This window comes from Rhagoletis zephyria, unplaced genomic scaffold (genome assembly GCF_001687245.7).
Source record: "Rhagoletis zephyria isolate East Lansing unplaced genomic scaffold, Rhagoletis_zephyria_1.1 Rzeph_scaffold_06705, whole genome shotgun sequence".
Classification (NCBI taxonomy): Eukaryota; Metazoa; Arthropoda; class Insecta; order Diptera; family Tephritidae; genus Rhagoletis; species Rhagoletis zephyria.
The window spans coordinates 13109-25842 of record NW_016163788.1 but is presented as its reverse complement, the minus strand read 5'-3'; the positions used below and the strand labels follow the sequence as shown (position 1 = coordinate 25842).

The 12734-nt window shown below is 40.5% G+C and overlaps 1 protein-coding gene across 2 annotated transcripts; it reads right to left on the bottom strand.

The window, feature by feature from the left end:
* Positions 1–6108: 6108 nt before the first annotated feature.
* Positions 6109–11201, bottom strand: RecQ5 (RecQ5 helicase). Of its 2 annotated transcripts, none has more exons than XM_017629342.1 (6): positions 10965–11201; positions 9825–10897; positions 9523–9754; positions 9022–9458; positions 7032–8964; positions 6109–6961 (listed from the first exon to the last, which is right to left on the bottom strand). In XM_017629342.1, the coding sequence occupies exons 1-6, from the start codon at positions 11077–11079 to the stop codon at positions 6864–6866; spliced, it is 3888 nt and encodes a 1295-aa protein (XP_017484831.1). In that variant the 5' UTR covers positions 11080–11201; the 3' UTR covers positions 6109–6863. The 2 variants fall into 2 exon arrangements, with proteins under 2 accessions (XP_017484831.1, XP_017484832.1); XM_017629343.1 differs by having other exon boundaries at positions 10961–11054.
* Positions 11202–12734: the final 1533 nt, after the last annotated feature.

Sequence of the window (12734 nt, the reverse complement as noted above, 5' to 3'; positions counted from 1 at the left end):
GTGGCATGTCTCATCAAAGGCAGCGCCACCTAGCGATAATGGCAACTTAAGCCTCATTGCCTGGGTTGTTTTATTAAAGTAATTTGTCACGTAGTTGACTGGCAAAATTTTAAAGCACACTCTTCCGAGCCTATAGAAACTTGGCAATAAAATGTAGCATGTCTTACAGATTCTTTAGGAAATGTTGTTGGCCAAGTGTGCTTTGGTGAGGAAAAGAGATTAATTAGACAAAAAAAAAATAATCTGAATCAAGGCTTTATCTATATATTACTATTATTCACCGAAAAGTGAATTTCAAGGAAAAATAGCTCAATGTCGAGTATTTTTTCCAATAAGAATACCTTGGGCTCTACATATATTCAAATGAAAATCCCCACATAACTCACCATTACTCGGCTTCTGTGGTATCTCTGCTTGATCGATGCCGCGCGCCTGAAAGATATGCGAAACTGCAGTGCAATTGGGGCTGAATTGATCCAAAATCGACGAACCACCGCCCATGCCCGGTGATGCTAAAGCGGCGGCATGTGGCGGTGGCGCGGCGTCCGCTGCACCAGCCGCGGTAGTGCTATCTTGTGCGTGTACCAGCGCTGCGTCACGCCGAGCGCCGAGGCATAAAAGTAACAAAATTAGATATGACGGCATCGAAAATGAGTTACAATTGATATTAAAGAATTGGCAGGTGACAGCTGATAAGCCAGACTGCATACGACAGCGCTGTTGCTTGTTAGCGGCGGCAGCACTGCGCTTGCTGTTGGAGATCAGTGCGAAGCTTGCGGCGGACGAATGGGGCGCACTCAAAGTTCTGCTTGTTTGATGCATATTTTTTTTTTTTTTACTTGTTTGACACGCGAAAAAAGATCACAACAAATTTCTTTAATATTAGTACGTTTTTAACTTCCGCTATATCAACGCACCAGGCGTTATTTTTTTTTTTTATATCGGCAGCGTAATTAACTGCCACCTTTTCTGTTGCCGCCGTATGCGTATCTCACTTTGCTTTGCGAACTTTTATTTACTTTTTTTTTGATTTTTATTTGGTTTTTTTATTTTTGCTACTGGTGTCTGTCTGATTGTCTGTGTTTGCAAATGATTTTAACACACTCACACACGCGTTCGCCTCTCGTCTCGCCCTCTGCTCAAATACGCGCTAGTTGTTATTGCTTTTTATGGCTATCGGTTTGGTTGTTGTAATTGTTCTTTTGGTTATGTTATATGTTGCATCATTATTTGCAAATATACATATGTAAGAAAAGGTACAAAAAACTATGCTGCCTGTGTATCAATCGGTGTCTCACTGGGTGCGCGCTGCGGGGCTTTCCGGCGGGTTGGTTCAACGTAACCGAAAAAATTAAATTTTTTCCGATATTTACTGCTTGCCGGTCTACTACACAAGCGACGAGGTTAGCGACGTCGCCAATATTGTAGGCCACGCGGGGTCTCCAGGGAGCGAGTGTATGAGTGACACATGTAATTCGCAGACTGCGCTGAGGGTTGAAAGCAGTGCTTTTTCCAAGCGAATACGCCGGGTGTGAGGGAGGTTTTTTGAGGTGTTCAACGGTTGTTAGTTAGCTGGGTTGCTCGATTGTTTAGTTAGTGGGTGTTATTTAAAGGCACACTTAGCGAGTATTGACTGTGGCACAGAGAAGTGATGAGTGAATTCTATGAATGGCGACAGAATGTTTACAAGATTTGGAATTTTTATTTTAAACACTGGCAGTAGAAAGTTGTACGCAATTAACTTATTATTTTTTCTACATATAATTCTTAAGCGAGCGCCCGCTCGTGTATGTATTTTGTAATACAAATTAAATAAAAATTACTTATTTTTATATTAAAAAAGTTGTACGGTGCAGCATAGATTTTTAAACGCAATTTCCTCTCGAAATCTCTGTATGTAGGTATCACAATCGCACACAGTCCACTCTACTCAAATTTATGTTCAGTAATTTCGCGGATTAACTACTGAAACTCATTTTAATTAATATATTTTTAACGCACACACTTCTGTTTTATTTATGCATTTTTAAATACATATAAATATATATACGAATTACACAAAAAAATAAAAATTTTCAGCGACGAAATTTGCGCTCGGCAGGTAGACTGGTTGTGTTTGCGCACCGCTAACGACAAAATCTCGCACAACCGCACCGCGCGGACAGAGAACTACGAATGAGCGTTGAGCGAAGAGCGGCCTGCCGGCTGGACCTCAATGAAACATTTTTCCCGAAAACGAAAACCATACGAAATACGCACACAACTACAGTGCCAGCCGGAGTTCTTTTGTTGCAAGCGACCAGTTACAAATGTATCTCACTCGCATATCCATATATATACCCTACAAGACATTGCTGAGCACTTTAGGCAAAAATTCTCACACATTTACACTTTTGTTTTTGTAGTACGGCATAAATGAGTAGTTTGACTATTAGTACTGAGGACTTTCTGATGACAACATTGAGGGGAAAGTACTCAATTTTTTCCCATGGCCTGAACGAAAATGAGGACTTTGATAAGCACTTTTGTGATTAGGGATAATGATAATATGAGTACTCATATGATACTCAGCTGTCTTGTAGGGTATATATTTATAAATAATGTACACATACATAGGCGCACGTGAGTTGGGAGTATTGTTTGGCATTGTGTGATGTTTTTTTTCGTTCATGTTGGGGAAGTCGTTGGATACGCACACAGTTTCAACTATGTACTTTGATGGGTGCGAACAAGTTTGATGGCGCTCGATGCCATACACTTCTTCAGCTGTGCTCTTTTGGCGCACTGGATACCAGAATGTAATGTTGGAAAAATTTTGTTAAATGGGCATTCCACTTCTATTCATACCATTTCATGTTATTTTAATTCGTTTATTTGATATAATTTGTTACATACAAACATATGTATATGTAGATATTTTTAATTTATTTCATTTTATTTTAATTTTTTGTTTTATTTAATTTAATTATTCATTACCTGCAACGGTATTTCATTTTAGGTTACTTAATTTAAGTTAAAATTAGCCAGTAACAAAATTCAGAGAATAAGGTAACTTACTCTCCCAAGGAGAGAAACTTACTCGGCCCAATTCTAAATACTCCCGAGGATTTTGTTCTCCCAGGGAAATTCTAACTTCGAAAAAGCTGTTTAACACTTTTTTGAAGAAATTTGCCAAGCTGCAGTGCCAGCTGGCGTCCACGGTTGCATTTAGAACATAATATTTTTTTTTTTTTCAAGTGGGAAACAAAACAGGACATATACGTATATTTACATTTGCTCTGACTTGTTTCAACAAAAAATTTTTCCCAGCACGAATTTGCAACTTGCAAGTTTTTTGTCCAAACGAACCCGATTAAGTAACAATTGGTACCAGCTTGTTCAAGTTTTTTTCATAGCGAACAGAACTAATGTAAACCGCAGCTCTGCTATCGGTCTAACCGAGGAATAAATATGAACATACATACATACACACATACTTTAGGGCGGGCCAATTTGCCGAAGAAACCATGGGTTAAAATCAATTTGGAGTTTGCCAAATGACGAAAATGGGTTTAGAAGAAGCTGTGCAAAATTTCACTGTTGCGCCCTCTGGTGGGAAATTCAAGAAAAAAGAGCAGAAATGAATTTGTCACACTAAACAACCCCTTATAGTAAGTTTTTATACAAAATTTAAGCACTTTTTTACGACACTACAGCAAAATGCTAGTAAACCGATTTTCGCCAATTGGCAAAATCCAAATTGACTTGAGACCCATGGTTTCTTTGCAAATTGACTAAAAATTGCACGTAGAAGCCTTCCGTGCTTTACGCGCATAGTCGAAAAAATCTCTCATCAAAACTGGCCAGCCCTAACATACAAGCATACATACTTGTTGAGTAAATTAAAGGCTTGTATATTTGTATAATGTTCAACTTACCTCTCTAACTCCATTAATATCCACTGATACTAATGCAAAGCAGTTAAATTGCTATTTCATCTAAAAGATAAAAGATTCAAAATCTTACTGTACTAATTTTCCTGTTCAATAAATGACAATGACAAGTAGCACATATTTCACATTTTCACACACCCACACATACATAAGTTTATCATTGGCTAGCCTCAATTTTTACTTTCATTATAACCACCTTGAAAACAACGTCCAGGCTCATTTTCAATAGAAACTTTATTTGCCTTCAATTTCGCACTAAATTAATCAAATGTAGTAGAATATTTATTGCTTTATTTCTATTTTTCACTTCGACTACTTAGTAGCTAATTTTTGCACACGCGCGAAAGGAAGCGGTTGGAATGGCGGCGGAAATTTGACAAGCGCGGGGTTGCATTTGATTCCAGCAAAACTTTAGTGCCAACAAACATACAAAATCAAATGGTTTCTAAATTAGTACCTATAACTTTGCATTCCAATGCATGTATACATATTTAAAAGTAAATTGAATTATTTTGACATAGTATTTCAATCGTCTACTCTTTTTACAGAAATATTTTTAAATTTATTTTTCTATTTTTCTTGCTATTGTGAATGAGTCTGAATTGAGTAAAGTGCAACTCTGTTCTTCGTGAAATTTCCGCCGCTATTACAACCACTTCCTTTTTTGCGTTTGTAAAAATTAGCGCCAAGCTATTGAAAGTTAAAAAATTGAAAATTTGCGTTTAAATATCATTCGAAATTAGATAAATCGTGTGTTAAATTGAAGTCGAGTGATGTCTCTATCGAAAATGCATAAAATATAAGCGCGGGTGTTGTTTATGAGGCAAATGTGTGAAAGTGTAAATTTAGTGTCGCTTCGGTTATACATATATGTATACGTATGTAATATGTGCATGGGCTTAATGTATGTAGATATGTTTAATGTGTGAAAATTTTAGTGAAAATTTTAATAGTAACTTGCAACGAATGCAACAGCATTCTGTCCCCAGAGTGTTTGGGGAGTGATGCTGGAGTGACAGTCCTTGGTCAGATATACACATGTTCATATGTAGATACATATGTACATAAATCTGGGTCGTTTCGGTTACGCCGGCCGGACTGTCGTGGGAACCATCAATATTAGTGAGGTAAGTTGCTTTTAAAACAACAATTTATGTACAATAAGGGTAGACAATTTATCCAGCCACAAAGCGTCTCTTTTTTTTTAAAGAGCTCACAGCAGCGTAGAAATTGCAATAGTTTTATGCTACAACCACAAATTTTTCGAATAACCAATTGGAACTTCGGGAAATCTTTAGCTATTTGTACAACGATTTAGGGGTGGGGCGGAGGGGGAGGGGCGTGGCTTCCCAAACCCCCCTAAACGAAAGAGGATGGACGCCGCTTTATGAAAAGTCACCCCTCGCCCTCCTCCCCCCTTAAAGACCCTTGGGAGCTGTTTGAAAACACCGGAAATTTGGATTTTTTCCAAAACGATTATAACCTCCTTTCTCTGTTGCCCAAGAAGAGTTGCTGAACACCTTTTGCAGAGAGCACCTTTCTGCGTAGGCGGCCTTCGACCGCACTTAGAGATTATAACCCCCACTAAGTAGAATTCTCCTTTCAGTGTTGCCGAAGAAAAGGGGCTTTACAACTTTTGCAGAAAACAACTTTCTGCGTAGGCGGCCTTCGGCCGCGCTTAGGGATTATAACCCTCACGAAGTAGAATTCTCCTTTCTGTTTTGCTAAAGAGAAGGAACTGAACACCTTTTGCAGAGATATTTCGTGGATATTTTTTTTAACAGCTCAGCTCGGAAACTTGCAAAAAAATACCATATTTCCAACCGACATTATTAATAAATTAGTGCGTGTAAAAGGTTTTTGATTCGATTCACGCGTTTGGGCACAGCTTCCCAAAATCGTTGTACAAATTCATAGAGTACCCGGAACTTCTCCTAAGCACGGCTTAAAGCATAAACAGACGGCAGCGGTGATCCGAATCGACTCGGGAATTAACTGCAGTTAATCCGGATTAAGTCCGAGTTAGTCCGGATCAACGCTGCCGTCTATTTAAGCTTTTACCCAGTCTCTGAAATCTTCAAAAATAGAAGTCAATTAGGAGAAACGTACGCGGCTAACAACAACAACAAAAAAACACACCATCTTTTTTTGTTTTTAAAATATGTATAGCACTGTCCATATTTTAATCAGTATATTATGACATTCTACACTTTAATATTTACATATTGATATTTATATGTAATTGCATATGTATGATTTATATTAATTAAATGTATACATATGTACGCATGCACTCCTTTAAATACTACTACATTTATATGTTTCAAAAGTAATGTCTATGTAAACAAGCGAATATAGGAAACAGAAGCCACTTACAGCCAGCAGAGAATTAACTTTAATTACTACCATTTATAATTGGCCACAGAAGTTGAGTAATTGATATCCTTACGGAGCCATTAAACCCATTTGTTAGAAATAACGCAACTTAAGTTAATATTTTTTTTTTTCAATAAAATAACGTATTCATAGAATTCTGGGAGCTTAAATTAAATATATGTACCTTTCGTGAAAATTATTGCTACTTATCATTTTTGCGAGAATAACACAATTCAAATGTTATTTGTTTTGGACAATACATTTGCAACCATGCATCAGTGCGCCCAAATTGTTAGCGAAAAATAAGATCAATTCATTCTTTTCTTTTGAATGCCTTATGTTTTTACAAGAAAATTTAATCGTACGTTGTCTTGCAATATTATAATACGGAATCTCAACTTAAGCTTTAATGCTTATAAATATATGTATATCCACCAAGGTTTTAAAATTCAAATTATTTCCACATATGCTCACCACGCGATTGAATGATTTTCATGAAAGGTATTGGTCCACAATCTGAACGTGCAATTGCTTAGGTTTGTACCAGCCATTTGTTTAAGAAAGTGGAAAGTATTTATCTATGTCAGCTTCCGTAGCAATCTCATTGATTGTGAGAAATGTATCGCGTATGTAAGACTTGCAATGTGACGACTCTGAAAAAAAAACCGAAAATAAGATTTTACATAGGATTTGTAATGTAGGTACCTATAATTTATAACTCACCCAATTTGCCTTCACAAACACGATTTGTTATCCTTTTGGCTAATGTTTTGAAGAGATCTTTCGTGGTGATCTTCTTCTTATAATAAGGATTCAGTAAGTCCACTACTGATTTGCTCACATCCGCTTTATGTTTGGCAGCATTAAGGCGAGCCTGCCTATCATGCGATAGGTGCCTTGAATTTTGATCTGGGCGAAGCACCGGTTTCCTATATTCACCAAATTTTACCATTAGTTCACTGGAGTTGGAATTTTCGCCGCTCCTTCCACTCTTCGGCAAAGCAAATTTAGATTTACTGCCATTCATATCATTTTCTGCGAGTGCGGCTTGCTCCCTTTTGCGCTTCGCTGCATACCAATCCGATTGTCTTGCCACATCTTCAGCTCTTAGACCTGATCCAGTTATGTTTTTGGGCATCTCCTTTTCATTCAAGTTTCCGTCTGCATTCGTTGCTGTTTGCTCATCATTCTTTGAAGCCTTTTTCAGGGCAGCCGATTTCTCAGATTCCGCGGCGGCTCTTTCAAGCTCTTCCAAAGCTTTCAATTCCTCTTCAATTTTCTTCTTGCTCAATGCGAGTTGCTCCAATTCATCCAATGAATCCTCAGAGTCCTCTAATTTCCTATCAGATTCGCCCTCAAACTCCTGCCATTCAGCGCGCAGTGCCTTAAGTTTTTCCTTCACTGATTTTTCGTATTTGACCGAGTCCACGAAGGCGTCCTTGTACTTACACTTTGTAGCCGAGGAGGAACTCTCGTACATATCCAGCTCATCCAAATCGTCACCCTTGTGCTTGTGCTTTGAGTGATGCTTATGTTTGTGTTTGCGACGTGACGATGAGCTGGTGGAGGATGAATCCGATTTGTATTGATGCGATGTTAGATTAGAACTAGTTGAGGCTTTGTGATGGTGTGAGATTGAGCTGGATGAAGCTGATTGATAGTAAGCGTCATAGCTCACTGATGACTTGTAACTGTGCAAAGGCGATTTCTCCTTCGATTTGGTGTAGTGTGACATTCTGTGCTTCCGTTTGTGATGGGACAGCATGTCGAAATAATCATCTTCATCGTCGTTACGCGGGCCACCTCTGGTGGAGCTGTCGGATTTATTTGCCGTCGATATATCCGATTCTTCCCCGAATAATGTCTTTATTTTTCCATCTTCTTTTTTGGCTGTATACTTGATGGAACTTTCCACCAGCTCCTCTACCGGATCATCCCAATCTTCGTTGCCAAACAAGTTATCTATTTTGTTCGTAGAAGGTTGTTGTTGTTGGGTGACATGCACATCGGAAATGACCTTCTTGTCCTCATCTGGGTCGTGCACTTCTTCATCTTCACTCATTTTATATTCATTTGAGTTTATGTCTTTGTCACTTATATCTTCAAGATCGTCATCTATTTTTAAGTTTGAAGATTCATTTCGTATGGTCTCGTTTTTATCCTCTCCGAAAGAGTTATCATCCTTTATGGGTTCTGCTGTTAAAGCTTCAGAATTCTTAACCTCCTTTGGTTCTTCACATTCCTTTTGCTCAATATCAGCCAACTCTGCGATTTCTGTCTTTATAACATTACCGTTTTCATTGGTTTCCATAACTTGGCTGTCACCGCTGCTGCTTACAGGCGAACAGTCGGCTTCTTCGCTTTTAATTCCTTTACTTTTTTCGAAAAAGCTGCCAATGGTGGTCTGTTTAGCGGTGTCCTGCTTATAACTCTTCTTGTGACGCAATGCTTTTGGTAGATCCTTCGAGGAATTCCCACCGGCGATTGTATTAGGTGATGATGGCCGAGAGTCTTCCAACTTCTTCAACTTTCTTTCGAAATACTCAACGCTGCCTCCCGTCCAAACGCTTTGTTGACTGGTTTCAGGGCGTGCAACATAGTTTCTGAGAATAGGCATGAGTAACTCTTTGTTCGTCTGTTGGCGTATGGCAGCAAGCTGTGGTAAGAAAGGAATTTTTGAAAACTAACAAAAAAGCACTTCCATCTACTTTACCTCTTTGGCCAACGAATGCCGATACAGGCTGACCACCTTCACCTTTGAAAAGCAATCATACTCGATGTCTATGGCAATGGCTTCAAAATCACGATGACGAAGATCTCGCCGCGGATCATCCTCTTTGCACTGTTCGACATTCAATTTAAGTACACTAACAAGTGAACTTAAATAACTCTCACGTATGGTTGTCGTGAGCCCGGAAACCTTCACTTCGCTAGAAGGTGCATTCTTGACGCGTGTTATCTGGGAATTTCCCTCCTTTTCCAAATCGCGTGCAGCACTCAGTTGCTTGCGTAGTTGAAATTGTTTTCGTATGAAATCTTCTGTCTCACGCTTGGCCTTCTTTGACATTTGTTCATGGCTTTCACTTGATCCTTCGTCGGAGTCGTTACCGCCGTAATCGTCCTTAAGCCTTTTCGCAGCAGCTCGACCACCTGGAAATTGCGTTTGACTTATTACACAATAATGCATTCATTTAATACTTCTCCTGTGGCTTACCTTCATACAAATCTGCGCTATCTTCAAGTGATACGTCAGACTTGAAACGCCCATCCATACAGAGCTTGTGGAACATTTCCAATGCCTTTTCAATTTTCTTTGGGTTTTTGCACACATCGCATTGATTATTGCATTCTGGAGGTGGATCGCCAAAATAATCAGAGAATAGCCTGTGACGACAGCGTATGCTCTCACAGAAGCTGACAATCTCTTCAAAATTCTTTACTGCACGCTGCGCCATACAAAGACAATAAAGATAAATTATTTTTTGTTAAAAATTCAAAGACTATCGGTGTACTAACATCCGCTTTTTCCTGCTTTCCAGAGCAAGTTGAGCTTCGCGAACGGTTGACATCATTTTGTAAAAGAAATTGTATTGACTTCACATCTTCTCTTCCATAATAGAGCCGACAAAAGGATTGTAGTCCATCGCGCCCAGCGCGTCCTGACTCCTGATAATACGCAGCCACATTTTGTGGCACATCCCAGTGCACTACGAAACGCACTGAAGGCTTGTCCACACCCATGCCAAAACTATTGGTTGCGCATATCACGGGATACTCTCCATTCATCCACTGCTCTTGCACCTGTATGCGCTCGCCTGCCTTCAGGCCAGCATGATATGCTACAGCACCGACGCCTTGCTTCGATATTCCGTACGCTACACGTTCGACGGTCTCTCGCGTACGACAGTAAACGATGCCGCAGCCACGTTTCGACGCAGGCACACTTTTGAACTCATCAACATCGCCGAAGCAATGCAATGCAAATGCAGCTAAATGCTGGAAATCATCCTCTATGGAATTTTTAAAAACTATATCATAAAAGAGATTGTTCCGAAAACTTGGCGTAGTGAATTTGGCAACGGGCTGCTTGAGAGCTAAATGTTGGAAAATATCTTCGCGTACTTGCCGCGAAGCGGTTGCAGTCAACGCCATCCAAACGATATTGGGGTACTTGCGTCGCAAGGTACAAAGTTTGAGATAGTCCGGTCGAAAATCATGACCCCACTGTGATACACAATGCGCCTCATCAACGGCAAAATAGGCGATCTTATCGAACTTCACCAACGATTGCAATAGGTCCTGAAAAAAAAGTGTGGCCGCCTGCTCTGGTGTAATGTACAGAAACCGTATGCTGGGCCGTAAGGCTTTCAGGTCGGTAATGACGGCATCACGTTCTTTTGCCGACATTTTCGAGTTCAACGAGTCAGCGCGTATCTTTAGCTTAGCCAAATGATCAATTTGATCTTTGATGAGTGCCAGCAGCGGGGAGAACACTATAGTTATCTGATTCTCGCACAACACACCTGGCAGCTGGTAGCAAAGCGATTTGCCCGAGCCGGTGGGCATGGACACAAAAATATCGCGTTTTTCTGTTTGAAATACATATATTTCCAAATAAAACATGCACGCAAATTAGAGACGGCACAACAAACTTACTTTCCACGGCACACTTTATGGCATTCTTCTGCAAATCCGATTTAAAGCTACTGTGGCCAAAATGCTGCTGCAAGGCTGCGTAAAGAGACTCATCAGAATCAACACCCTCACTCATCGTGTTTTCGTGGGTTGCGGCTGGATTCTGAGAACCTTTTTTCTAATTTTCACAAATTAATTTCATAAAATGCGTGGTTTTTCTTCCGCTTTGCAATTTCTTTTTGGCTCCCACCTCATTTATCCCCCTTTGTTTTTTACATTGTTTACAAGGTTGCTTTTTTCTGGAGCAAAAGAATATGATAAAAAATTTCCCAAATCAGCTGACTTTTGGTAGTGCATTTGGTCCCAAACCACGATCCCAAACCAGTTCAGCAAAACCAGAATTGTTCGCTGCGATCGGGGTTGCTTCGGCAGAATTCACATTATAGAAATTATTAGAAAACAAAATTTTCGATTATATCATACATTTTTGCTTATCTGAAGGTTGTTGTTGTTGTTTTGTAAGCACNACCATTTCTAGGCCTAATAGCTCCATCGGGGCTGTTCTCCAACAAAATAGCTATCCATTTAATATTGCTATTATGCTGCCAACTCGTTACAGGATAACAAGCCACACATAATGGTGCAAAACGGCTATCTTGGCCTTATTGAGCTTAAACTTTTTCCGGGTCTTCTGGCGGCCACGATGTAGTGAATAGATGCTGACGTGTTCCGCAAACCGCGCTTGTGGCCTTGCCGGTTTTGACATTTCTCGTGTAAAAGCAAACAACGCATCTGAAACTTTAAATGCACTGAAATTCACTGATGGCTAAGCTAGTTCCTTATTTGCTAAGCGTGTGCTAAGATGGAGGTTAGGACATTCCCATGACAGCCGGTTCTACGTACCGGAATGACTCGGGTTTTACCCGACCAAGGGCTGTTGTTTCGGCGATCTAACGCCGTTTAGGTAGGGGAAATCCGTCAAACGTTGCTCTACTCTAGGGTTACATCTGCTCCGTACCCTTCTGCTCAGGGCTGGCATTAAGTCCAAGCCAGGCCAGAAACTTACACCTTTTGAGTATGCCAGAGACACTGCACACAAACTCCACCTCGGTCAGGTGCAATGCCTGTGACGGGTGGAGTTACCTCCGCAACTGGTCGGGCCTACGTGCGCACAGGCAATGGACCACGTCGTTCGTGCCCCATGCAGTGCGAACCGGACCGCCTCCACGGCAAACCACCACCCTCCCGTGCAGCACACAACCAACACACCCACACCCCAACACAACATAATAATAGACACACACACAAACACAATAGTACCCACACACGGCCGCCGGCAACTCCTAGTCCCTTCAAAAATCTGCTCGGTTTGTCAGTCCAGAATATATCGTAACGTGACAACAGGCAAGTGCAACTCCTACCTACTCCTACAACTCCCTAACACCACATATAACAATCGGTCTCCCAAGGCACACAAAGCTGCTACAATTCAACTGTAACGGACTCCAGAGCAAGATCGATGAGATAACTGGGATTCATGGGAAGGCATGGAATATTAATAGCTGCGGTCCAAGAGACGAAGTTGCATGGCAATTCAGCCTTGTTGAATTGCGCCGGATACAACGTGCACCGTCGAGATCGCGAGCGAGACAATGGTGGAGACATAGCGTTCATCACGCACCACACCGTGCAGTATCGTCTTATTGAAGCAAACATCGATCGCAGGGATACCATCCTAANTTCATCACGCACCACACCGTGCAGTATCGTCTTATTGAAGCAAACATCGAC